Here is a 24,627-nt window from a genome sequence, read left to right as displayed (position 1 = left end):
GAGGAAAGACGGGAGGAGGCTCGAGTGGAGCATAAACGCCGGCATGGACTGGTTGGGCCGAATGGCCTGTTTCCGTGCCGTGTATCCTATGTAATCCGAGGTAATGTGTGTGAACCTGAGATGAACCATTCAGGGACCATTAGCAGAGATTTTCAAATCACAGACTCTCAGGCAGGAGATGGTCCAACAAACGCGAATTGTCGGTGTAGCGTGTTTCAGTAGGCAGTGAGGGTGGTAAGAGTATTGCCATAGACCATGGCTGGCCTCTGACTGAGTGACATGTATTTACAGGGCAGCAGAAGAGTGGACTGAAGACCCAGAGCCCTTCAGTGCGAGCTACTACAGGAGAAGTCTGGACAACACTGGCTTCATCTTCAGTACACCGTACAGGGAATGTATGTGTCCTGCGTGTATCCCAGACTCATGTTTCAGTTGTGTTTTAAAGGGGGGTCTGCACATCTCCTCACATTTTTTACCTTCAATGAAATTTCACAACGTTCCTGCAGATCCTCAAATACACTGATTGACTGGATGGTCCAACACATGACTTCTAAACTCAATTTACAAACACTATTCATCCAATTAGAGCGAATAGAGAGTCTCAGTGTGAGAATTTAATAGAGGGTCCCACAGGGTCTCAGTGACACATTTATAGAGGATCCCACAGGGTCTCAGTGACACATTTATAGAGGATCCCACAGGGTCTCAGTGACACATTAATAGAGGGTCCCACAGGGTCTCAGTGACACATTAATAGAGGGTCCCACAGGGTCTCAGTGACACATTAATAGAGGGTCCCACAGGGTCTCAGTGACACATTAATAGAGGGTCCCACAGGGTCTCAGTGACACATTAATAGGGGGTCCCACAGGGTCTCAGTGACATGTTAATAGAGGGTCCCACAGGGTCTCAGTGAGACATTAATACAGGGTCCCAAAAGGTCTCAGTGACACATTAATAGAGGGTCCCACAGGGTCTCAGTGACACATTAATACAGGGTCCCACATGAATTCAGTGACACATTAATAGGGGGTCCCACAGGGTCTCAGTGACATGTTAATAGAGGGTCCCACAGGGTCTCAGTTACACGTTAATAGAGGGTCCCACAGGGTCTCAGTGACACATTAATACAGGGTCCCACATGAATTCAGTGACACATTAATAGGGGGTCCCACAGGGTCTCAGTGACATGTTAATAGAGGGTCCCACAGGGTCTCAGTTACACGTTAATAGAGGGTCCCACAGGGTCTCAGTTACACGTTAATAGAGGGTCCCACAGGATCTCAGTGACACATTAACAGGGGGTCCCACAGGGTCTTAGTGATACATTAATAGAGGGTCCCACAGGGTCTCAGTGACACATTAACAGGGGGTCTCACAGGGTCTCAGTGACACATTAATAGAGGGTCCCACAGGGTCTCAGTGATACATTAATAGGGGGTCCCAAAGGTTCTCAGTGACACATTAATAGAGGGTCCCACAGGGTCTCAGTGACACATTAATGGAGGGTCCCACTGAGTCTCAGTGACACGTTAACAGGGGGTCCCACAGGATCTGAGTGACACATTAGTAGAGGGTCCCACAGGGTCTCAGTGACACGTTAATAGAGGGTCCCACAGGGTCTCAGTGACACATTAATAGAGCGTCCCACAGGGCCTCAGTGACACATTAATAAAGGGTCCCACAGGGTTCCAGTGACACATTAATAAAGGGTCCCACAGGGTCTCAGTGACAAATTAATAAGGGGTCCCACAGGGTCTCGGTGACATGTTAATAGAGGGTCCCACAGGGTCTCAGTGACACATCAATAGAGGGTCCCACAGGGTCTCAGTGACACATTAAAAGAGGGTCCCACAGGGTCTCAGTGACACATTAATAGAGGGTCCTACAGGGTCTCAGTGACACATTAATAGAGGGTCCCACAGGGTCTCAGTGACACATTATTGAGGGTCCTACAGGGTCTCAGTGACACATTAATAGAGGGTCCCACAGGGTCCCAGTCACACATTAATAGAGGGTCCCACAGGGTCTCAGTGACACATTAATAGAGGGTCCCACAGGGTCTCAGTGACACATTAATAGAGGGTCCTACAGGGTCTCAGTGACACATTAATAGAGGGTCCCACAGGGTCTCAGTGACACATTATTGAGGGTCCTACAGGGTCTCAGTGACACATTAATAGAGGGTCCCACAGGGTCCCAGTGACACGTAAATAGAGGGTCCCACAGGGTCTCAGTGACACATTAATAGGGGGTAGCTCAGGGTCTCAGTGACACATTAGTAGAGGGTCCCACAGCGTCTCAGTGACACGTCAATAGAGGGTCCCACAGGGTCTCAGTGATACATTAGTAGAGGGTCCCACAGCGTCTCAATGACACATTAGTAGACGGTCCCACAGGGTCTCAGTGACACATTAAAAGAGGGTCCCACAGCGTCTTAGTGACACGTTAATAGAGGGTCCCACAGGAGCTGAGTGACACATTAATAGAGGGTCCCACAGGGTCTCAGTGACACATTAATAGAGGTTCCGACAGGGTCTTAGAGTGAGAGATTAATAGAGGGTCCCACAGGGTTTCAGTTACACATTAATAGAGGGTCCCACAGGGTCTCAGTGACACGTTAATAGAGGGTCCCACAGGGCCTCAGTGAGAGATTAATAGAGCGTCCCACAGGGTCTCAGTGACACATTAATGCAGGGTCCCACTGGGTCTCAGTGACACGTTAATAGAGGGTCCCACAGGATCTGAGTGACACATTAATAAAGGGTCCCACAGGTTCTCAGTGACACATTAATAGAGGGTCCCACAGGGTCTCAGTGACACATTAAAAGCGGGTCCCACAGGTTCTCAGTGACGCATTAATAGCGGGTCCCACTGGGTCTCAGTGACACATTAATAGAGGGTCCCTCAGGGTCCCAGTGACACATTAATAGAGGGTCCCATAGGGTCTGAGTGACAAATTAATAGGGGGTCCCACAGGGTCTCAGAGACACATTAATCGAGGGTCCCACAGGGTCTCAGGGACATGTTAATAGAGGGTCCCACAGGGTCTCAGTGACACGTTAATAGAGGGTCCCACAGGGTCTCAGTGACACGTTAGTAGAGGGTCCCACAGGGTCTCAGGGACATGTTAATAGAGGGTCCCACAGGGTCTCAGTGACACGTTAATAGAGGGTCCCACAGTGTCTCAGTGACACATTAATAGAGGGTCCCACAAGGTCTCAGTGACACATTAATAGAGGGTCCCACAAGGTCTCAGTGACACATTAATAGAGGGTCCCACAGGGTCTCAGTGACACGTTAATAGAGGGTCCCACAAGGTCTCAGTGACACATTAATAGAGGGTCCCACAGGGTCTCAGTGACACATTAATAGAGGGTCCCACAGGGTCTCAGTGACACATTAATAGAGGGTCCCACAGGGTCTCAGTGACACATTAATAGAGGGTCCCACAGGGTCTCAGTGACACATTAATAGAGGGTCCCACAGGGTCCCAGTGACACGTAAATAGAGGGTCCCTTAGGGTCTGAGTGACAAATTAATAGGGGGTCCCACAGGGTCTCAGTGACACATTAGTAGAGGGTCCCACAGCGTCTCAGTGACACGTTAATAGAGGGTCCCACACGGTCTCAGTGATACATTAGTAGAGGGTCCCACAGCGTCTCAATGACACATTAGTAGACGGTCACACAGGGTCTCAGTGACACATTAAAAGAGGGTCCCACAGCGTCTCAGTGAAACGTTAATAGAGGGTCCCACAGGATCTGAGTGACACATTAATAGAGGGTCCCACAGGGTCTCAGTGACACGTTAATAGAGGGTCCCACAGGGTCTCAGTGACACATTAATAGAGGGTCCCACAAGGTCTCAGTGACACATTAATAGAGGGTCCCACAAGGTCTCAGTGACACATTAATAGACGGTCCCACAGGGTCTCAGTGACACGTTAATAGAGGGTCCCACAAGGTCTCAGTGACACATTAATAGAGGGTCCCACAGGGTCTCAGTGACACATTAATAGAGGGTCCCACAGGGTCTCAGTGACACATTAATAGAGGGTCCCACAGCGTCTCAGTGACACGTTAATAGAGGGTCCCACACGGTCTCAGTGATACATTAGTAGAGGGTCCCACAGCGTCTCAATGACACATTAGTAGACGGTCACACAGGGTCTCAGTGACACATTAAAAGAGGGTCCCACAGCGTCTCAGTGAAACGTTAATAGAGGGTCCCACAGGATCTGAGTGACACATTAATAGAGGGTCCCACAGGGTCTCAGTGACACATTAATAGAGGGTCCCACAGGGTCCCAGTGACACATTAATAGAGGGTCCCATAGAGTCTGAGTGACAAATTAATAGGGGGTCCCACAGGGTCTCAGAGACACATTAATCGAGGGTCCCACAGGGTCTCAGTGACACATTAGTAGAGGGTCCCACAGCGCCTCAGTGACACGTTAATAGAGGGTCCCACAGGGTCCCAGTGACACATTGATAGGTGGTCCCACTGGGATCAGTGACACATTAATAGAATGTCCCGCAACATCTCAGTGACACATTAATAGAGGGTCCCACAGGGTCTCAGTGACACATTAATAGAGCGTCCCACAGGGTCTCAGTGACACATTAATAGAGGGTCCCACAGGGTCTCAGTGACACATTAATAGAGCGTCCCACAGGGTCTCAGTGACACATTAGTAGAGGGTCCCACAGGGTCTCAGTGACACGTTAATAGAGGGTCCCACAGGGTCCCAGTGACACATCAATAGAGGGTCCCATAAGGTCTCAGTGACACATTAATAGTGGGTCCCACAGGGTCTCAGTGACACATTAATGCAGGGTCCCACTGGGTCTCAGTGACACGTTAATAGAGGGTCCCGCAGGGTCTCAGTGACACATTAATAGCGGGTCCCACTGGGTCTCAGTGACACATGAATAGAGGGTCCCATAGGGTCTGAGTGCCAAATTAATAGGGGGTCCCACAGGGTCTCAGAGACACATTAATAGGGGGTCCCACAGGGTCTCAGTGACACGTTAATAGAGGGTCCCATAGGGTCTGAGTGACAAATTAATAGAGGGTCCCACAGGGTCTCAGTTACACATTAATAGAGGGTCCCTCAGGGTCCCAGTGACACATTAATAGAGGGTCCCACAGGGTCTGAGTGACAAATTAATAGAGGGTCCCACAGGGTCTCAGACACATTAATAGAGGGTCCCACAGGGTCTCAGACACATTAATCGAGGTTCCCACAGGGTCCCAGTGACACATTAATAGAGGGTCCCACAGGGTCTCAGTGACACATTAATAGAGGGTCCCACAGGGTCTCAGTGACACATTAATAGAGGGTCCCACAGGGTCTCAGTGACACATTAATAGAGGGTCCCACAGGGTCTCAGTGACACATTAATAGAGGGTCCCACAGGGTCTCAGTGACACATTAATAGAGGGTCCCACAGGGTCTCAGTGACACATTAATAGAGGGTCCCACAGGGTCTCAGTGACACATTAATAGAGGGTCCCACAGGGTCCCAGTGACACATTAATAGAGGGTCCCACTGGGTCTCAGTGACACATTAATAGAGGGTCCCACTGGGTCTCAGTGACACGTTAATAGAGGGTCCCACACGGCCTCAGTGACACATTAATAGAGGGTCCCACTGGGTCTCAGTGACACGTTAATAGAGGGTCCCACAGGGTCTCGGTGACACATTAATAGAGGGTCCCACAGGGCCTCAGTGACACATTAATAGAGGGTCCCACAGTGTCTTAGTGACATATTAATAGCGGGTCCCACAGGGTCTCAGTGACACATTAATACAGGGTCCCACAGTGTCTTAGTGACATATTAATAGAGGGTCCCACAGGGTCTCGGTGACATAATAATAGGGGGTCCCGCAGGGATCAGTGACACATTAATTGAGGGTCCCACAGAGGCTCAGTGACATATTAATAAAGGGTCCCACAGGGCCTCAGTGACACATTAATAGGTGGTCCCACTGGGATCAGTGACACATTAATAGAAGGTCCCGCAGCATCTCAGTGACACATTAATAGAGGGTCCCACAGGGTATCAGTGACATACTAATAGAGGGTCCCACAGGGTCTCAGTGTGACGTTAATAGAGGGTCCCACAGGGTCTCAGTTGCACATTAATATAGGGTCCCAGAGGATCTCAGAGACACACTATTAGATGGTCCCACAGGGTCTCAGTGACACATTAATAGAGGGTTCCACAGGGTCTCAGTGACATATTAATAGAGTGTCCTAGAAGGTCTCAGTGACACATCAATAGAGTCCCACAGGGTCTCAGTGTGACACGTTAATAGAGGGTCCCACAGGGCCTCAGTGACATATTAATAGAGGGTCCCACAGGGTCTCAGTGACACATTAATAGAGGGTCCCACAGGGGCTCAGTGACACATTATTAGAGAGTCCCTAAAGGCCTCAGTGTTACTCATTAATAGTGGGTCCCACAGGGTCTAAGCGACACATTAATAGAGGGTCCCACAGGGTCTCAGTGACACATTGATAGGTGGTCCCACTGGGATCAGTGACACATTAATAGAAGGTCCCGCAGGGTATCAGTGACATAATAATAGAGGGTCCCACAGGGTCTCAGTGTGACGTTAATAGAGGGTCCCACAGGGTCTAAGTGAGACATTAATAGAGGGTCCCACAGGGTCTCAGTGTGACGTTAATAGAGGGTCCCACAGGGTATCAGTGACACATTGATAGGTGGTCCCACTGGGATCAGTGACACATTAATAGAAGGTCCCGCAGGGTATCAGTGACATAATAATAGAGGGTCCCACAGGGTCTCAGTGTGACGTTAATAGAGGGTCCCACAGGGTCTAAGTGAGACATTAATAGAGGGTCCCACAGGGTCTCAGTGTGACGTTAATAGAGGGTCCCACAGGGTATCAGTGACATAATAATAGAGGGTCCCACAGGGTCTCAGTGTGACGTTAATAGAGGGTCCCACAGGGTCTAAGTGAGACATTAATAGAGGGTCCCACAGGGTCTCAGTGTGACGTTAATAGAGGGTCCCACAGGGTATCAGTGACATAATAATAGAGGGTCCCACAGGGTCTCAGTGTGACGTTAATAGAGGGTCCCACAGGGTCTTAGTGTGACGTTAATAGAGGGTCCCACAGGGTCTAAGTGAGACATTAATAGAGGGTCCCACAGGGTCTCAGTGACACATTAATAGAGGGACCCACAGAGGCTCAGTGACATTAATAGAGGGTCCCACAGGGCCTCAGTGACACATTAATAGAGGGTCCCACAGGGATCAGTGACACATTAATAGAGGGTCCCACAGGGATCAGTGACACATTAATAGAGGGTCCCACAGGGATCAGTGACACATTAATAGAGGGTCCCACAGGGTCTCAGTGACACATTAATAGACGGTCCCACAGGGTCTCAGTGACACATTAATAGAGGGCCCCACAGGGTCTTCGTGAAACATTAATAGAGGGTCCCACAGGGTCTTAGTGACACATTAATAGAGGGTCCCAAAGGGTCCCAGTGACTCATTAATAGAGGGTCCCGCAGGGTCTCAGTGACACATTAATAGAGTGTCCCACAGGGTCTCAGTGACACATTAATAGAGGGTCCCACAGGATCCCAGTGACTCATTAATAGAGGGTCCCGCAGGGTCTCAGTGACACATTAATAGAGTGTCCCACAGAGTCTCAGTGCCACATTAATACAGTGTCCCACAAGGTCTCAGTGACACATTAATAGAGGGTCCCACAGGATCCCAGTGACTCATTAATAGAGGGTCCCGCAGGGTCTCAGTGACACATTAATAGAGTGTCCCACAGGGTCTCAGTGACACATTAATACAGGGCCCCACAGGGTCTCAGTGACACATTAATAGAGTGTCCCACAGGGTCTCAGTGACACATTAATAGAGTGTCCCACAGGGTCTCAGTGACACATTAATACAGGGCCCCACAGGGTCTTAGTGACACATTAATAGAGTGTCCCACAGGGTCTCAGTGACACATTAATAGTGTGACCCACAGGGTCTCAGTGACACATTAATACAGGGTCCCGCAGGGTCTCAGTGACACATTAATAGAGTGTCCCACAGGGTCTCAGTGACACATTAATAGTGTGACCCACAGGGTCTTAGTGACACATTAATAGAGGGTCCCACAGGGTCTCAGTGACACATTAATAAAGGGTCCCACAGTGTCTCAGAGGCACATTAATAAAGGGTCCCACAGGGTCTCAGTGACACTTTAATAAGGGGTCCCACAGGATCTCAGTGACACATTAATAGAGGGGCCCACAGTGTCTCAGAGGCACATTAATAAAGGGTCCCACAGGGTCTCAGTGACACTTTAATAAGGGGTCCCACAGGATCTCAGTGACACATTAATAGAGGGTCCCACAGGATCTCAGTGACACATTAATAAAGGGTCCCACAGGGTCTCAGTGACACTTTAATAAGGGGTCCCACAGGGTCTCAGTGACACATTAATAAAGGGTCCCACAGGATCTCAGTGACACATTAATAAAGGGTCCCACAGGATCTCAGTGACACATTAATAGAGGGGCCCACATTGTCTCCGTGGCACATTAATAGAGTGTCCCACAGGGTCTCAGTGCCACATTATTACAGGGTCTCACAGCGCCTTAGTGACACATTAATGGGGGGTCCCACAGCATTTCATTGACACATTAATAGAGGGTCCCTTATGGTCCCAGTGACTCATTAATAGAGGGTCCCACAAAGTCTCAGTGACACATTAATACAAGGTCCCACAGTGTCTCCGTCACACATTAACAGAGGGTCCCACAGCATCTCAGTGAAACATTAATAGAGGGTCCCACAGGGTATCAGTGACACATTAATAGAGGGTTCCACAGGGCCTCTGTGAGACATAAATAGATGTTTCCACAGAGTCTCAGTGTGACGTTAATAGAGGGTCCCACTGGTTCTCAGTGATACATTAATAGAGGGTCCCACAGAGTCTCAGTTGCACATTAATAGAGGGCCCTACAGGGTCTCAGTGACACATTAATAGAGGGTCCCACAGGGTCTCAGTGACACATTAATAGAGGGCCCCACAGGGTCTCAGTGACACCTTAATAAGGGGTCCCACAGGGTCCCAGTATGACACGTTAATAGAGGGTCCCACAGGGTATCAGTGACACATTAATAGAGGGTCCCACAGGGTCCCAGTATGACACGTTAATAGAGGGTCCCACAGGGTATCAGTGACACATTAATAGAGGGTCCCACAGGGTCTAAGCGACACATTAATAGCTGGCCCCACAGTGTCTTAGTGACATATTAATCGAGGGTCCCTCAGGGTCTCGGTGACATATTAATAGGTGGTCCCACAGGGATCAGTGACACATTAATAGATGGTCCCACAGAGGCTCAGTGACATATTAATAAAGGGTCCCACAGGGTCTCTGTGACACATTAATAGGTGGTCCCACAGGGTCCCAGTGACACATTAATAGAGGGTCCCACAGCGTCTCAGTGACACATTAATACAGGGTCCCACAGTGTCTTAGTGACACATTAATAGAGGGTCCCACAGGGTCTCGGTGAAATATTAATAGGTGGTCCCACAGGGATCAGTGACACATTAATAGAGGGTCCCACAGGGTCCCAGTGACACATTAATAGAGGGTCCCACAGGTTCTCAGTGACATGTTAATACAGCGTCCCACAAGACCTTAGTGACACGTTAATTGACGGTCCCGAAGGGTCCCAGTGACTCATTAATAGAGGGTACCACAAAGTCTCAGTGACACATTAATAGAGGGTCCCACAGGGTCTCAGTGTGATGTTAATAGAGGGTCCCACAGGGTCTCAGTGTGATGTTAATAGAGGGTCCCACAGGGTCTCAGTGTGATGTTAATAGAGGGTCCCACAGGGTCTCAGTTGCACATTAATACAGGGTCCCAGAGGATCTCAGTGACACATTAATAAGAGGGTCCCACAGGGTCTCAGTGACATATTAATAGAGAGTCCCATAGGGTCTCATTGTGACACGTTAATAGAGTGTCACACAGGGTCTCAGTGAGACATTAATAGATGGTCACACATGGTCTCAGTGACACATTAATAGATGGTCACACATGGTCTCAGTGACAGATTAATAGAGGGTCCCACTGGTCTCAGTGACACATTAATAGAGGGTCCCACAGGGACTCAGTGAAACATTAACAGAGGGTCCCACAGGGTATCAGTGACACATTAAAAAGGGTCCCACAGGGTCTCAGTGACACATTAATAGAGAGTCCCACAGGGTCTAAGCGACACATTAATAGAGGGTCCCACAGGGTCCCAGTGACACATTAATAGAGGGTCCCACAGGGTCTAAGCGACACATTAATAGAGGGTCCCACAGGGTCTCAGTGACACATTAATAGAGGGTCCCACAGGGTCCCAGTGACTCATTAATAGAGGGTCCCACAGGGTCTCAGTGAAACATTAACAGAGGGTCCCACAGGGTATCAGTGACACATTAAAAAGGGTCCCACAGGGTCTCAGTGACACATTAATAGAGAGTCCCACAGGGTCTCAGTGACACATTAATAGAGGGTCCCACAGGGTCCCAGTGACTCATTAATAGAGGGTCCCACAGGGTCTCAGTGACACATTAATAGAGGGTCCCACAGGGTCCCAGTGACTCATTAATAGAGGGTCCCACAGGGTCTCAGTGACACATTAATACAGAGTCCCACAGGGTCTCAGTGACACATTAATAGAGGGTCCCACAGGGACTCGGTGACACATTAATAGAGGGTCCCACAGGGATCAGTGACACATTAATAGAGGGTCCCACAGGGTCTCAGTGACACATTAATAGGTGGTCCCACAGGGATCAGTGACACATTAATTGGTGGTCCCACAGGGATCAGTGACACATTAATAGAGGGTCCCACAGTGTCTCAGTTTGAGACATTAATAGAGGGACCCACAGGGACTCAGTGACAGATTAATAGAGGGTCCCACAGGGTCTCAGTGACAGATTAATAGAGGGTCCCACAGTGTCTCAGTGACACATTAATGGAGGATCCCACAGGGTCTTAGTGACACATTAATAGGGGGTCCCACAGTGTCTCAGTGACACATCAATTGAGGGTCCCACAGGGTCTCAGTAACACATTAATAGAGGGTCCCACAGTGTCTCAGTGACACATTAATAGGGGGTCCCACAGGGTCTCAGTGACACATTAATAGAGGGTCTCACAGGATCTCAGTGTGACACAATAATAGAGGGACCCACAGGTTCTTAGTGAGACGTTAATAGAGGGTCCTGCAGGGCTCTGTGACTCATTAATAGAGGGTCCCACAGGTTCTCAGTGACACATTAATAGAGGATCCTACAGTGTCTCAGTGACACATCAATAGAAAGTCCCACATGACCTCATTGAGCCAAATTAATAGGAGGTTCCACAGGGTCTCAGTAACACATTAATAGAGGGTCCCACAGGATCTCAGACACATTAATAGAGGGTCCCACAGGTTCTTAGTGAGACGTTAATAGAGGGTCCTGCAGGACTCTGTGACACATTAATAGAGGGTCCCACAGGTTCTCAGTGTGACACAATAATAGAGGGTCCCACAGGTTCTCAGTGACACATTAATAGAGGATCCTACAGTGTCTCAGTGACACGTTAATAGAAAGTCCCACATGACCTCATTGAGCCAAATTAATAGGAGGTTCCACAGGGTCTCTGTGACACATTAATAGAGGGTCCCACAGGTTCTTAATGAGACGTTAATAGAGGGTCCTGCAGGACTCTGTGACACATTAATAGAGGGTCCCACAGGGTCTCGGTGAGACATTAATAGAGGGTCCCACAGGGTCTCAGTGTCATATTAATAGAGGGTCCCACACGGACTCAGTGTGACACGTTAATAAAGGGTCCCACAGGGTCTCAGTGACACATTAATTTAGGGTCCCACAGGGTCTCAGTGACATATTAATAGGGTGTCCGAAAGGGTCTCAGTGTGACACATTAATGGAGGGTCCCACAGGGTCTCAGTGACACATTAATATAGGGTCCCACAGAGACTCAGTGACACATGAATAGAGGGTCAGACAGGGTCTTAGTGACACTTTAATGAAGGATCCCACAGGGTCCAAGTGACACATTAATACAAGGTCCCACAGGGTCTTAATGACACATTAATAGAGGGTGCCACAAGGTCTCAGTGAGACATTAATCGAGGGTCCCACAGGGTCTCAGAGACACGTTAATAGAGGTTCCCACAGGGTCTCAGTGACACATCAGTCGAGGGTCGCACAGGGTCACAGTGACACATTAATACAGCGTCCCACAGCGCCTCTGTGACACATTACTGAAGGGTCCCACATGGTCTCGTTGTCATATTAATAGCGGGTCCCACATGCTCTTAGTGTGCCACATTAATAGGGGGTTCCACAGGGTCTCAGTGACACATTAATAGAGGGTTGCACAGGCTCTCAGCGACACATTAATGTGTGTTGTGGGTGTTGTGTGTTGTGTGTGTGTGTTGTGTGTGTGTGTTGTGGGTGTGTGCGTTGTGTGTGTGTGTTGTGGGTGTGTGTGTTTTGGGTGTGTGTTTTGTGGGCGTGTTTGTTGTGGGTCTGTGTTGTGGGTTTGTGTGTTGTGTGTGTGTGTGTTGTAGGTGTGTGTGTGTTGTGGGTATATGTGTGCCTGTGTGTTGTGTGTGTGTGTTGTGGTTGTGCATGTTGTGGGTGTGTGTTGTGGGTGTGTGTGTGTTGTGGTTGTGTGTGTTGTGCGTGTGTGCTGTGCGTGTGGGTGTTGTGGGTGTGTGTGTTGTGGGTGTGTGTGTTGTGGGTGTGTGTGTTGTGGGTGTGTGTTGTGGGTGTGTGTGTTGTGGGTGTGTGTTGTGGGTGTGTGTGTTGTGGGTGTACGTGTTGTGAGGGTGTGTGTTGTGGGTGTTTGTGTTGTGGGTGTGTGTTGTGGGTGTGTGTGTTGTGGGTGTGTGTGTTTTGGCGTGTGTTGTGGGTGTGTTGTACTTATGTGTTGTGGGTGTCTGTTTTGTGGGCGGGTGTTGAGTGTGTGTGTCGTTGGTGTGTGTCGTTGGTGTGTGTCGTTGGTGTGTGTTGTGTGTGTGTGTGTTGTGGGTGGGTGTTGTGGGTGTGTGTGTTGTGGGCAGTTGTTGTGGATGTGTCTGTTGCGAGGTGTATGTTGTGGGTATGTGTGTTGTGGGTGTGTGTGTTGTGGGTGTGTGTGTTGTGGGTGTGTGTGTTGTGGGTGTGTGTGTTGTGGGTGTGTGTGTTGTGGGTGTGTGTGTTGTGGGTGTGGGTGTTGTGGGTGTGTGTGTTGTGGTGTGTGTGTGTGATGTGGCTGTGTTTTATGGATGTGTGAGTTGGGGGGTGTTGTGGGTGTTTGTTTTGGGTGTGTGTGTTGTGGATGTGTGTTGTGTGTGTGTGTTGGTGTGTGTTGTGGGTTTGTGTGTTGTGGGTGTGTCTTTTGTGGGTGTGTCTTTTGTGGGTGGGTGTGATGTAGGTGTGAGTTTTCTGAGTGTTTCTTTTGTGGGTGTGTGTGTTGTGGGTGTAGTGTATTTGCTTTAAGTCAGAACTACTTTTTACAGCTCCTGTATACTGTAGTACCAGCAGTGACCACACCGGTATATAAGCTGTGCGCATGCCTCTGTACCCCAGCCTAGATATTACCCTCCTCCAGTAAAGACTTGTTATTTGTTTATGTACAGCATCCGTGTAATTATTTATCCACTGAACCACGGATCTAACAGTGGGTGTGTCTTTTGCGGGTGTGTGTGATGTGGGTGTGTTTTGCGGGTGTGTGTTGTGGTTATCTGTGATGTGGGTGTGTGCTATGGGTGTGTGTTGTGGGTGTGTGTGTTGTGGGTGTGTGTGTTGTGGGTGTGTGTGTTGTGGGTGGGTGTGTGTGTTGTGGGTGTGTGTGTTGTGGGTGTGTGTGTTGTGGGTGTGTGTGTTGTGGGTGTGTGTTGTGGGTGTGTGTTGTGGGTGTGTGCGTGGCGGTGTGTGTTGTGGGTGTGGGTGTTGTGAGTGTGTGTGTTTTGGGTGTGTGTGTTTTGGGTGTTTGTGTTGTGGGCATGTGTGTTTTGTGTGTGTGTGTTGTGGGTATGTGTGTGCCTGTGTGTGTTGTGTGTGCCTGTGTGTTGTGAGTGTGTGTGTTGTGGGTGAGTGTGTTGTGGGTGAGTGTGTTGTGGGTGTGTGTTGTGAGTGTGTGTGTTGTGAGTGTGTGTGTTGTGAGTGTGTGTGTTGTGAGTGTGTGTGTTGTGTGTGTGTGTTGTGGGTGTGTATTGTGTGTGTGTTGTGAGAGTGTGTGTTGTGGGTGAGTGTGTTGTGGGTGTGTGTTGTGGGTGTGTGTGTTGTGGGTGTGTGTGTTGTGAGTGTGTGTGTTGTGAGTGTGTGTGTTGTGGGTGTGTGTTGTGGGTGTGTGTGTTGTGGGTGTGTGTGTTGTGGGTGTGTGTCTGAGGTGTGTGTTGTGGGTGTGTGTGTTGTGTGTGTGTGTTGTGTGTGTTGTGTGGGTGTGTGTTGTGGGTGTTTGTGTTGTGGGTGTTTGTGTTGTGGGTGTGTGTGTTGTGGGGGTGTGTGTTGTGTGGGTGTGTGTTGTGGGTGTTTGTGTTGTGGGTGTTTGTGTTGTGGGTGTGTGTGTTGTGGGGGTGTGTGTTGTGGGGGTGTGTGTTGTGGGGGTGTGTGTTGTGGGCGTGTGTTGTGGGTGTGTGTGTTGTGGGCGGGTGTTGAGTGTGTGTCGTTGGTGTGTGTTGTGTGTGTGTGTTTTGTGGGTGTGTGTTGTGGGTGGGTGTTGTGGGCGTGTGTGTTGTGGGCAGGTGTTGTGGATGTGTCTGTTGTGGGTATGTGTGTTGTGGGTATGTGTGTTGTGGGTGTGTGTGTTGTTGGTGTGTGTGTGTTGGGTGTGTGTGTGGTGGGCATGTGTTGCAGGTGTGTGTGTTGCGGTTGTGGGTGTGTGTGTTGTGGGTGTGTGTTGTGGGTGTGTGTGTTGTGGGTGTGTGTGTTGTGGGTGTGTGTGTTGTGGGTGTGTGTGTTGTGGGTGTGTGTGTTGTGGGTGTGTGTGTTGTGGGTGTGTGTGTTTTGGGTGTGTGTGTTGCGGGTGTGTGTGATTTGGGTGTGTGTGTTGTGGGTATGTGTGTGTCTGTGTGTGTTGTGGTTGTGTGTGTTGTGGGTGTGTGTTGTGTGTGTTGTGGGTGTGTGTGTTGTGGCTGTGTTTTCTGGGTGTGTGTGTTGTGGGTGTGTGTGTTGTGGGTGTGTGTGTTGTGGGTGTGTGTGTTGTGGGTGTGTGTGTTGTGGGTGTGTGTGTTGTGGGTGTGTGTGTTGTGTGTGTGTTGTGGGTGTGTGTGTTGTGGGTGTGTGTGTTGTGGGTGTGTGTGTTGTGGGTGTGTGTGTTGTGGGTGTGTGTTGTGGATGTGTGTCCGAGATGTCTGTTGTGGGTGTGTGTGTTGTGGGTGTGTGTTGTGGGTGTGTGTGTGTTGTGGCTCTGTGTTCTGTGTGTGTGAGTTGTGCGTGTGTGTTTTTTGGGTGTGTGTGTTGTGGTTTTGTGTTGTGGTTTTGTGTTGTGGGTGTGTGTCCGAGGTGTGTGTTGTGGGTGTGTTTTGTGGATGTGTGTGTTGTGGGTGTGTGTGTTGTGGGTGTGTGTGTTGTGGGTGTGTGTGTTGTGGGTGTGTGTGTTGTGGGTGTGTGTGTTGTGGGTGTGTGTGTTGTGGGTGTGTGTGGTTGGTGTGTGTGTTGTGGGTGTGTGTTTTGTGGGTGTGTGTTGTGGGTGTGTGTTGAGTTTGTGTATTGTCGTGTGTGTGTTGTGGGTGTGTGTTGTGTTGTGTGTGTTGTGGGTGTGTGTTGTGGGTGTGTGTTGTGGGTGTGTGTTGTGGGTGTGTGTTGTGGGTGTGTGTTGTGGGTGTGTGTTGTGGGTGTGTGTGTTGTGGGTGTGTGTGTTGTGGGTGTGTGTTTTGTGGGTGTGTGTTTTGTGGGTGTGTGTTGTGTGTGTGTGTTTTGTGGGTGTGCGTTGTAGGTGTGTGTGTTGCGGGTATGTGTGTGCCTATGTTTGTTGTGGGTGTGTGTGTTGTGCGTGTGTGTGTTTTGGGTGTGTGTGTTGTGATTGTGTTTGTTGTGGGTGTGTGTGGTGTGGGTGTGTGTTTTGTGGGAGTGCATGTTGTTAGTGTGTGTGTTGTGGGTGTGTGTGTTGTGGGTGTGTGTGTTGTGAATGTGTGTTGTGGGTGTGTGTGTTGTGGTGTGTGTGTTCTGGTTCTTTGTGTTTTGGGTGTGTGTGATGTGGCTGTGTTTTATGGATGTGTGAGTTGGGGGGGGTGTTGTGGGTGTTTGTTTTGGGTGTGTGTGTTTGTGTGTGTGTTGTGGATGTGTGTTGTGGGTGCTTGTGTTGTGTGTGTGTGTGTTGTGGATGTGTGTTGTGGGTGCTTGTGTTGTGAGAGTGTGTTTTGTGGGTGTGTGTGTTGTGTTTTGGGTGGGTGTTGTGGGTGTGTGTTGCGAGGTGTGTGTTGCGAGGTGTGTGTTGTGGGTGTGTGTTGTGGGTGTGTGTTGTGGGTGTGTGTTTTATGGCTGTGTGTTGTGGGTGTGCGTGTTCTGGGTGGGTGTTTTTTAGTGTGTGTGTTGTGGGTGTGTGTATTGTGTGTGTGTATTGTGTGTGTGTGTGTTGTGGGTGTGTGTGTTGTGGGTGTGTGTGTTGTGGGTGTGTGTGTTGTGGGTGTGTGTGTTGTGGGTGTGTGTTGTGGGTGTGTGTCCGAGGTGAGAATTGTGGGTGTGTGTGTTGTGGGTGTGCGTTGTGGGTGTGTGTTGTGGGTGTGTGTTGTGTTTGTGTGTTGTGCGTGTGTGTGTTGTGGGTCTGTGTTGTGTGTGTGTGTGTTTTGGGCAGGTGTTGTGCGTGTTTGTGTTGTGAGGTGTGTGTTGTGGGTGTGTGTGTTGTGGGTTCGTGTGTTATGGGTGTGTGTTGTGGGTGTGTGTGTTTTGGGCATGTGTTGTGGGTGCATGTGTTGCGAGTTGTGTGTTGTGGGTGTGTATGTTGTGGGTGTTTGTGTTGTGGGCATCTGTTGTGGGTGTGTGTGTTTTCGTTGTGTGTGTTGTGAGTGTGTGTTTTGTGTGTGTGTGTTGTGGGTATGTGTGTGTCTGTGACTGGTGTGGGTGTTGTGGGTATGTGTGTTGTGATTTGTGCATTCTAGTTGTGTGTTTTCTGGGTGTGTGTTGTGAGTGTGTGTTTTGTGGCTGTGTGTTGTGGGTGTGTTTTGGGTGTGTGTTGTGGGTGTGTGTTTTTGGTGTGAGTATTGTGGGTGGGTGTTGTGTGTGAGTGTTTTGTGGGTGTGTGTTGTGGGTTTGTATGTTGTGGATGTGTGTGTTGTGAGCGGGTGATGTGGGTGTGTGTGTTGCGAGGTGTGTGTTGTGGTTGTGTGTTGTGGGTGTGTGTGTTGGTGTGTGTGTTCTGGGTGTGTGTGTTGTGGGCTTGTGTGTGTTGTGAGTGAGTGTGTGTGTTGTGTGTGTGTTGTGGGTGTGTGTGTTGTGGTGTGTGTGTTCTGGTTGTGGGTGGGTGTTCTGGGTGCGTGTGTTGTGGCTGTGTGTTATGGGTGTGTGAGTTGGAGGGTGTGTGTTGTGGGTGTTTGTTTTGGGTGTGTGTGTTGTGGGTGTGTGTGTTGTGGCTGTGTGTTGTGTGTGTTGTGGGTGTTTGTGTTGTGGGTGGGTGTTGTGGGTGGGTGTTGTGGGTGTGTGTTTTGTGTGTGTGTGTTGTGGGTGTGTGTGTTGTGGGTGTGTGTTTTGTGGGTGTGTGTTTTGTGGGTGTGTGTTTTGTGGGTGTGTGTTTGTGTGTGTAGTGGTGTGTGTTGGTGTGTGTGTTGTGGGTGTGTGTTGTGTGTGTGTGTTGTGTGTGTGTGTTTTGTGGGTGTGTGTTGTGGATGTGTGTTTTGTGGGTGTGTGTTGAGTTTGTGTATTGTCGTGTGTGTGTTGTGGGTGTGTGTTGTGTGTTTTGTGGGTGTGTGTTGTGGGTGTGTTTTGTGGGTGTGTGTTGTGGGTGTGTGATGTGGGTGTGTGTGTTGTGGGTGTGTGTTGTGTGTGTTGTGGGTGTGTGTTTTGTGGGTGTGTGTTGTGTGTGTGTGTTTTGTGGGTGTGCGTTGTAGGTGTGTGTGTTGCGGGTATGTGTGTGCCTATGTTTGTTGTGGGTGTGTGTGTTGTGCGTGTGTGTGTTTTGGGTGTGTGTGTTGTGATTGTGTTTGTTGTGGGTGTGTGTGGTGTGGGTGTGTGTTTTGTGGGAGTGCATGTTGTTAGTGTGTGTGTTGTGTGTGTGTGTGTGTGTGTGTGTGTGTTGTGGGTGTGTGTGTTGTGAATGTGTGTTGTGGGTGTGTGTGTTGTGTGTGTGTTCTGGTTCTTTGTGTTTTGGGTGTGTGTGATGTGGCTGTGTTTTATGGATGTGTGAGTTGGGGGGGTGTTGGTGTTTGTTTTGGGTGTGTGTGTTGTTTGTGTGTGTGTTGTGGGTGCTTGTGTTGTGGGTGTGTGTTTTGTGGGTGTGTGTTGTGGGTGTGTGTGATGTGGGTACGTGTTGTGTGTGTGTGTTGTCGGTGTGTGTTGTGGGTTTGTGTGTTGTGGGTGTGTCTTTTGTGGGTGTGTCTTTTGTGGGTGGGTGTGATGTAGGTGTGAGTTTTCTGAGTGTTTCTTTTGTGGGTGTGTGTGTTGTGGGTGTAGTGTATGTGCTTTAAGTCAGAACTACTTTTTACAGCTCCTGTATACTGTAGTACCGGCAGTGACCACACCGGTATATAAGCTGTGCGCATGCCTCTGTACCCCAGCCTAGATATTACCCTCCTCCAGTAAAGACTTGTTATTTGTTTATGTACAGCATCCGTGTAATTATTTATCCACTGAACCACGGATCTAACAGTTGGTGTGTCTTTTGCGGGTGTGTGTGATGTGGGTGTGTTTTGCGGGTGTGTGTTGTGGTTATCTGTGATGTGGGTGTGTGCTATGGGTGTGTGTTGTGCGAGTTTCTGTTGTGGGTGTGGGTGTTGTGGGTGTGTGTGTTGTGGGTTTTTGTTTTGTGTGTGCGTGTTGTGGGTGTGCGTGTTGTGGGTGTGTGTGTTGTGGGCGTGTGTGTTGTGGGCGTGTGTGTTGTGGGCGTGTGTGTTGTGGGCGTGTGTGTTGTGGGCGTGTGTGTTGTGGGTGTGTGTGTTGTGGGTGTGTGTGTTGTGGGTGTGTGTTGTGGGTGTGTGTGTTGTGGGTGTGTGTGTTGTGGGTGTGTGTGTTGTGGGTGTGTGTGTTGTGGGTGTGTGTGTTGTGGGTGTGTGTGTTGTGGGTGTGTGTGTGGCGGTGTGTGTTGTGGGTGTGGGTGTTGTGAGTGTGTGTGTTTTGGGTGTGTGTGTTTTGGGTGTTTGTGTTGTGGGCATGTGTGTTTTGTGTGTGTGTGTTGTGGGTATGTGTGTGTCTGTGTGTGTTGTGAGTGTGTGTGCTGTGAGTGTGTGTGTTGTGGGTGAGTGTGTTGTGTGTGTGTGTGTGTTGTGGGTGTGTGTGTTGTGAGTGTGTGTGTTGTGTGTGTGTGTTGTGAGTGTGTGCGTTGTGTGTGTGTTGTGGGTGTGTATTGTGTGTGTGTTGTGAGAGTGTGTATTTTGGGTGTGTGTGTTTTGGGTGTTTGTGTTGTGGGTATGTGTGTTTTGTGTATGTGTTTTGTGGGTATGTGTGTGTCTGTGTGTGTTGTGGGTGTGTGTTGTGGGTGTGTGTGTTGTGAGTGTGTGTGTTGTGAGTGAGTGTGTTGTGGGTGTGTGTGTTGTGGGTGTGTGTGTTGTGGGTGTGTGTGTTGTGGGTGTGTGTGTTGTGGGTGTGTGTGTTGTGGGTGTGTGTGTTGTGGGTGTGTGTGTTGTGGGTGTGTGTGTTGTGGGTGTGTGTGGTTGGTGTGTGTGTTGTGGGTGTGTGTTTTGTGGGTGTGTGTTGTGGGTGTGTGTTGAGTTTGTGTATTGTCGTGTGTGTGTTGTGGGTGTGTGTTGTGTTGTGTGTGTTGTGGGTGTGTGTTGTGGGTGTGTGTTGTGGGTGGGTGTTGTGGGTGTGTGTTGTGGGTGTGTGTTGTGGGTGTGTGTTGTGGGTGTGTGTTGTGGGTGTGTGTTGTGGGTGTGTGTTGTGGGTGTGTGTTGTGGGTGTTGTGGGTGTGTGTTGTGGGTGTGTGTGTTGTGGGTGTGTGTGTTGTGGGTGTGTGTGTTGTGGGTGTGTGTGTTGTGGGTGTGTGTGTTGTGGGTGTGTGTTTTGTGGGTGTGTGTTTTGTGGGTGTGTGTTGTGTGTGTGTGTTTTGTGGGTGTGCGTTGTAGGTGTGTGTGTTGCGGGTATGTGTGTGCCTATGTTTGTTGTGGGTGTGTGTGTTGTGCGTGTGTGTGTTTTGGGTGTGTGTGTTGTGATTGTGTTTGTTGTGGGTGTGTGTGGTGTGGGTGTGTGTTTTGTGGGAGTGCATGTTGTTAGTGTGTGTGTTGTGGGTGTGTGTGTTGTGGGTGTGTGTGTTGTGAATGTGTGTTGTGGGTGTGTGTGTTGTGTGTGTGTTCTGGTTCTTTGTGTTTTGGGTGTGTGTGATGTGGCTGTGTTTTATGGATGTGTGAGTTGGGGGGGGTGTTGTGGGTGTTTGTTTTGGGTGTGTGTGTTGTTTGTGTGTGTGTTGTGGATGTGTGTTGTGGGTGCTTGTGTTGTGGGTGTGTGTGTTGTGGATGTGTGTTGTGGGTGCTTGTGTTGTGAGAGTGTGTTTTGTGGGTGTGTGTGTTGTGTTTTGGGTGGGTGTTGTGGGTGTGTGTTGCGAGGTGTGTGTTGTGAGGTGTGTGTTGTGGGTGTGTGTTGTGGGTGTGTGTTGTGGGTGTGTGTTTTATGGCTGTGTGTTGTGGGTGTGCGTGTTCTGGGTGGGTGTTTTTTAGTGTGTGTGTTGTGGGTGTGTGTATTGTGTGTGTGTGTTGTGGGTGTGTGTGTTGTGGGTGTGTGTGTTGTGGGTGTGTGTGTTGTGGGTGTGTGTGTTGTGGGTGTGTGTTGTGGGTGTGTGTCCGAGGTGAGAATTGTGGGTGTGTGTGTTGTGGGTGTGCGTTGTGGGTGTGTGTTGTGGGTGTGTGTTGTGTTTGTGTGTTGTGCGTGTGTGTGTTGTGGGTCTGTGTTGTGTGTGTGTGTGTTTTGGGCAGGTGTTGTGCGTGTTTGTGTTGTGAGGTGTGTGTTGTGGGTGTGTGTGTTGTGGGTTCGTGTGTTATGGGTGTGTGTTGTGGGTGTGTGTGTTTTGGGCATGTGTTGTGGGTGCATGTGTTGCGAGTTGTGTGTTGTGGGTGTGTATGTTGTGGGTGTTTGTGTTGTGGGCATCTGTTGTGGGTGTGTGTGTTTTCGTTGTGTGTGTTGTGAGTGTGTGTTTTGTGTGTGTGTGTTGTGGGTATGTGTGTGTCTGTGACTGGTGTGGGTGTTGTGGGTATGTGTGTTGTGATTTGTGCATTCTAGTTGTGTGTTTTCTGGGTGTGTGTTGTGAGTGTGTGTTTTGTGGCTGTGTGTTGTGGGTGTGTTTTGGGTGTGTGTTGTGGGTGTGTGTTTTTGGTGTGAGTATTGTGGGTGGGTGTTGTGTGTGAGTGTTTTGTGGGTGTGTGTTGTGGGTTTGTATGTTGTGGATGTGTGTGTTGTGAGCGGGTGATGTGGGTGTGTGTGTTGCGAGGTGTGTGTTGTGGTTGTGTGTTGTGGGTGTGTGTGTTGGTGTGTGTGTTCTGGGTGTGTGTGTTGTGGGCTTGTGTGTGTTGTGAGTGAGTGTGTGTGTTGTGGTGTGTGTGTTCTGGTTGTGGGTGGGTGTTCTGGGTGCGTGTGTTGTGGCTGTGTGTTATGGGTGTGTGAGTTGGAGGGTGTGTGTTGTGGGTGTTTGTTTTGGGTGTGTGTGTTGTGGGTGTGTGTGTTGTGGCTGTGTGTTGTGTGTGTTGTGGGTGTTTGTGTTGTGGGTGGGTGTTGTGGGTGGGTGTTGTGGGTGTGTGTTTTGTGTGTGTGTGTTGTGGGTGTGTGTGTTGTGGGTGTGTGTTTTGTGGGTGTGTGTTTTGTGGGTGTGTGTTTTGTGGGTGTGTGTTTGTGTGTGTAGTGGTGTGTGTTGGTGTGTGTGTTGTGGGTGTGTGTTGTGTGTGTGTGTTGTGTGTGTGTGTTTTGTGGGTGTGTGTTGTGGGTGTGTGTTTTGTGGGTGTGTGTTGAGTTTGTGTATTGTCGTGTGTGTGTTGTGGGTGTGTGTTGTGTGTGTTGTGGGTGTGTGTTGTGGGTGTGTGTTGTGGGTGTGTGTTGTGGGTGTGTGATGTGTGTGTGTGTGTTGTGGGTGTGTGTTGTGGGTGTGTGTTTTGTGGGTGTGTGTTGTGTGTGTGTGTTTTGTGGGTGTGCGTTGTAGGTGTGTGTGTTGCGGGTATGTGTGTGCCTATGTTTGTTGTGGGTGTGTGTGTTGTGCGTGTGTGTGTTTTGGGTGTGTGTGTTGTGATTGTGTTTGTTGTGGGTGTGTGTGGTGTGGGTGTGTGTTTTGTGGGAGTGCATGTTGTTAGTGTGTGTGTTGTGTGTGTGTGTGTTGTGTGTGTGTGTGTTGTGGGTGTGTGTGTTGTGAATGTGTGTTGTGGGTGTGTGTGTTGTGTGTGTGTTCTGGTTCTTTGTGTTTTGGGTGTGTGTGATGTGGCTGTGTTTTATGGATGTGTGAGTTGGGGGGGTGTTGGTGTTTGTTTTGTGTGTGCGTGTTGTGGGTGTGCGTGTTGTGGGTGTGTGTGTTGTGTGTGTGTTGTGGGTTTGTGTTGCAGGTGTGTGTTGTGGGTGTCTATGATGTGGGTGTGTGTTGTGGGTGTGTGTATTGTGGGTGTGTGTGACGTGGGTGTGTGTGATGTGGGTATGTGTGTTGTTGTGTTTTTTGTGGGTGTATGTTCTGGGTGTGTGTGTTTTGGGTGTGTGTGTTGTGTGTGTGTGTGTGTCTGTGTGTTGTGGATGTGTGTGTTGTGGGTGTGTGTCGTGGGTGTGTGTGTTGTGGGTTTTGTGTGTGTGTGTGTGTGTGTTGTAGGTTTGTGTGTTGTGGATGTGTGTGGTGTGGGTGTGTGTTGTGGGTGTGTGTTGTGGGTGTGTGTGTTTTGGGTGTGTGTGTTTGTGTGTGTTGTGGGTGTGTGTGTTGTGGGTATGTGTGTTGTGGATGTGTGTGTTGTGGGTGTGTGTTGTGTGTTTTGTGGGTGTGTGTTGTGGGTGTGTGTTGTCTGTGTGTGTTGTAGGTGTGTTTGTTTTGGGTGTGTGTGTCTGTGTGTGTTGTGGGTGTGTGTGATGTGAATGTGTGTGTTGTGGGTGTGTGTTGTGTGTTTTGTGGGTGTGTGTTGTGGGGGTGTGTTGTCTGTGTGTGTTGTAGGTGTGTTTGTTTTGGGTGTGTGTGTCTGTGTGTGATGTGGGTGTGTGTGATGTGGGTGTGTGTGATGTGGGTGTGTGTGATGTGGGTGTGTGTTGCGGGTGTGTGTTGTGTGTGTCTGTGATGTGGGTGTGTGTTGTGGGTGTGTGTGTTGTGGGTGTGAGTGTTGTGGGTGTGTGTATTGTGGGTGTGTGTGATGCGGGTGTGTGTTTTGTGTGTGCGTGTGTGTCTGTGTGTTGTGGATGTGTGTGTTGTGGGTGTGTGTCGTGGGTGTGTGTATTGTGGGTTTTGTGTGTGTGTGTGTGTGTTGTGGGTGTGTGTTGTAGGTTTGTGTGTTGTGGATGTGTGTGGTGTGGGGGTGTGTTGTGTGTGTGTTGTGGGTGTGTGTGTTTGTGTGTGTGTGTCTGTGTTGTGGATTTGTGTGTTGTGGGTGTGTGTGTTGTGGGTGTGTGTTGTGTGTGTGTTTGTGTGTGTTGTGGGTGTGTGTGTTGTGTGTGTTGTGGGTATGTGTGTTGTGGATGTGAGTGTTGTGGATGTGTGTTTTGTGGGTGTGTGTTGTGTGTGTGTTGTGGGTGTGTGTTGTGGGTGTGTGTTGTAGGTGTGTTTGTTTTGGGTGTGTGTGTGTTGTGGGTGTGTGTGATGTGGGTGTGGCTTTTGTCTGTGTGTGTTGTGTGTGTCTGTGATGTGGGTGTGTGTTGTGGGTGTGTGTGTTGTGGGTGTGAGTGTTGTGGGTGTGTGTGTTGTGGGTGGGTGATGTGTGTTGTGTGTGTCTGAGATGTGGGTGTGTGTTGCGTGGGGTGTGTGTTGTGGGTGTGTGTGATGTGGGTGTGTGTGAGTGTGTGTGTGATGTGGGCGTGTGATATGTGTGTTGTGGGTGTGTGTGTTGTGGGTGTGTGTGATATGGGCATGTGTTGTGGGTGGGTGTGTTGTGGGTTTGTGTGATATGGGTGTGTGTTGTGGGTCTGTGTGTTGTGGGGGGTGTGATATGGGTGTGTGATAAGGGTGTGTGTGTTGTGGGGATGTGTGTTGCGGGGGTGTGTGTTGTGGGTGTGTGTTGTGAGTCTGTGTGTTGTGGGTGTGTTTGTTGTGTGTGTGTGTGTTGTGGGTGTGTTTTTTGGGTGGGTCTGTTGTGGGTGTGTTTTGTGTGTGTTGTGGGCGTCTGTGTTGTGGGTGTTTGTTGTGGGTCTGTGTGTTGTGGGTGTGCGTGTTGTGGGTGTGTGTGTTGTGAGTGTGTGTTGTGGGTGTCGGTGTTGTGGGTGTCGGTGTTGTGGGTGTCGGTGTTGTGGGTGTGTGTGTGTTTTGGGTGTGTGT

The 24,627-nt window shown here is 49.6% G+C and overlaps 1 protein-coding gene across 1 annotated transcript in view; it reads left to right on the top strand.

Moving 5' to 3' along the window:
• The window catches only part of LOC147110843 (voltage-dependent calcium channel subunit alpha-2/delta-2-like), a 2,842,873-nt gene that overhangs the window by 2,116,795 nt on the left and 701,451 nt on the right, over nucleotides 1-24,627 (top strand). Inside the window, exon 27 of the mRNA XM_085999971.1 lies at nucleotides 292-395. Within this exon, the coding sequence (XP_085856097.1) occupies nucleotides 292-395 (104 nt within the window). The remainder of the gene's footprint in view (nucleotides 1-291; nucleotides 396-24,627) is intronic.

Source organism: Somniosus microcephalus, chromosome 11 (genome assembly GCF_052327205.1).
Source record: "Somniosus microcephalus isolate GS21.2 chromosome 11, FLI_Smic_1.0, whole genome shotgun sequence".
Classification (NCBI taxonomy): domain Eukaryota; kingdom Metazoa; phylum Chordata; class Chondrichthyes; order Squaliformes; family Somniosidae; genus Somniosus; species Somniosus microcephalus.
This window is presented reverse-complemented; position numbering and strand designations above follow the sequence as displayed.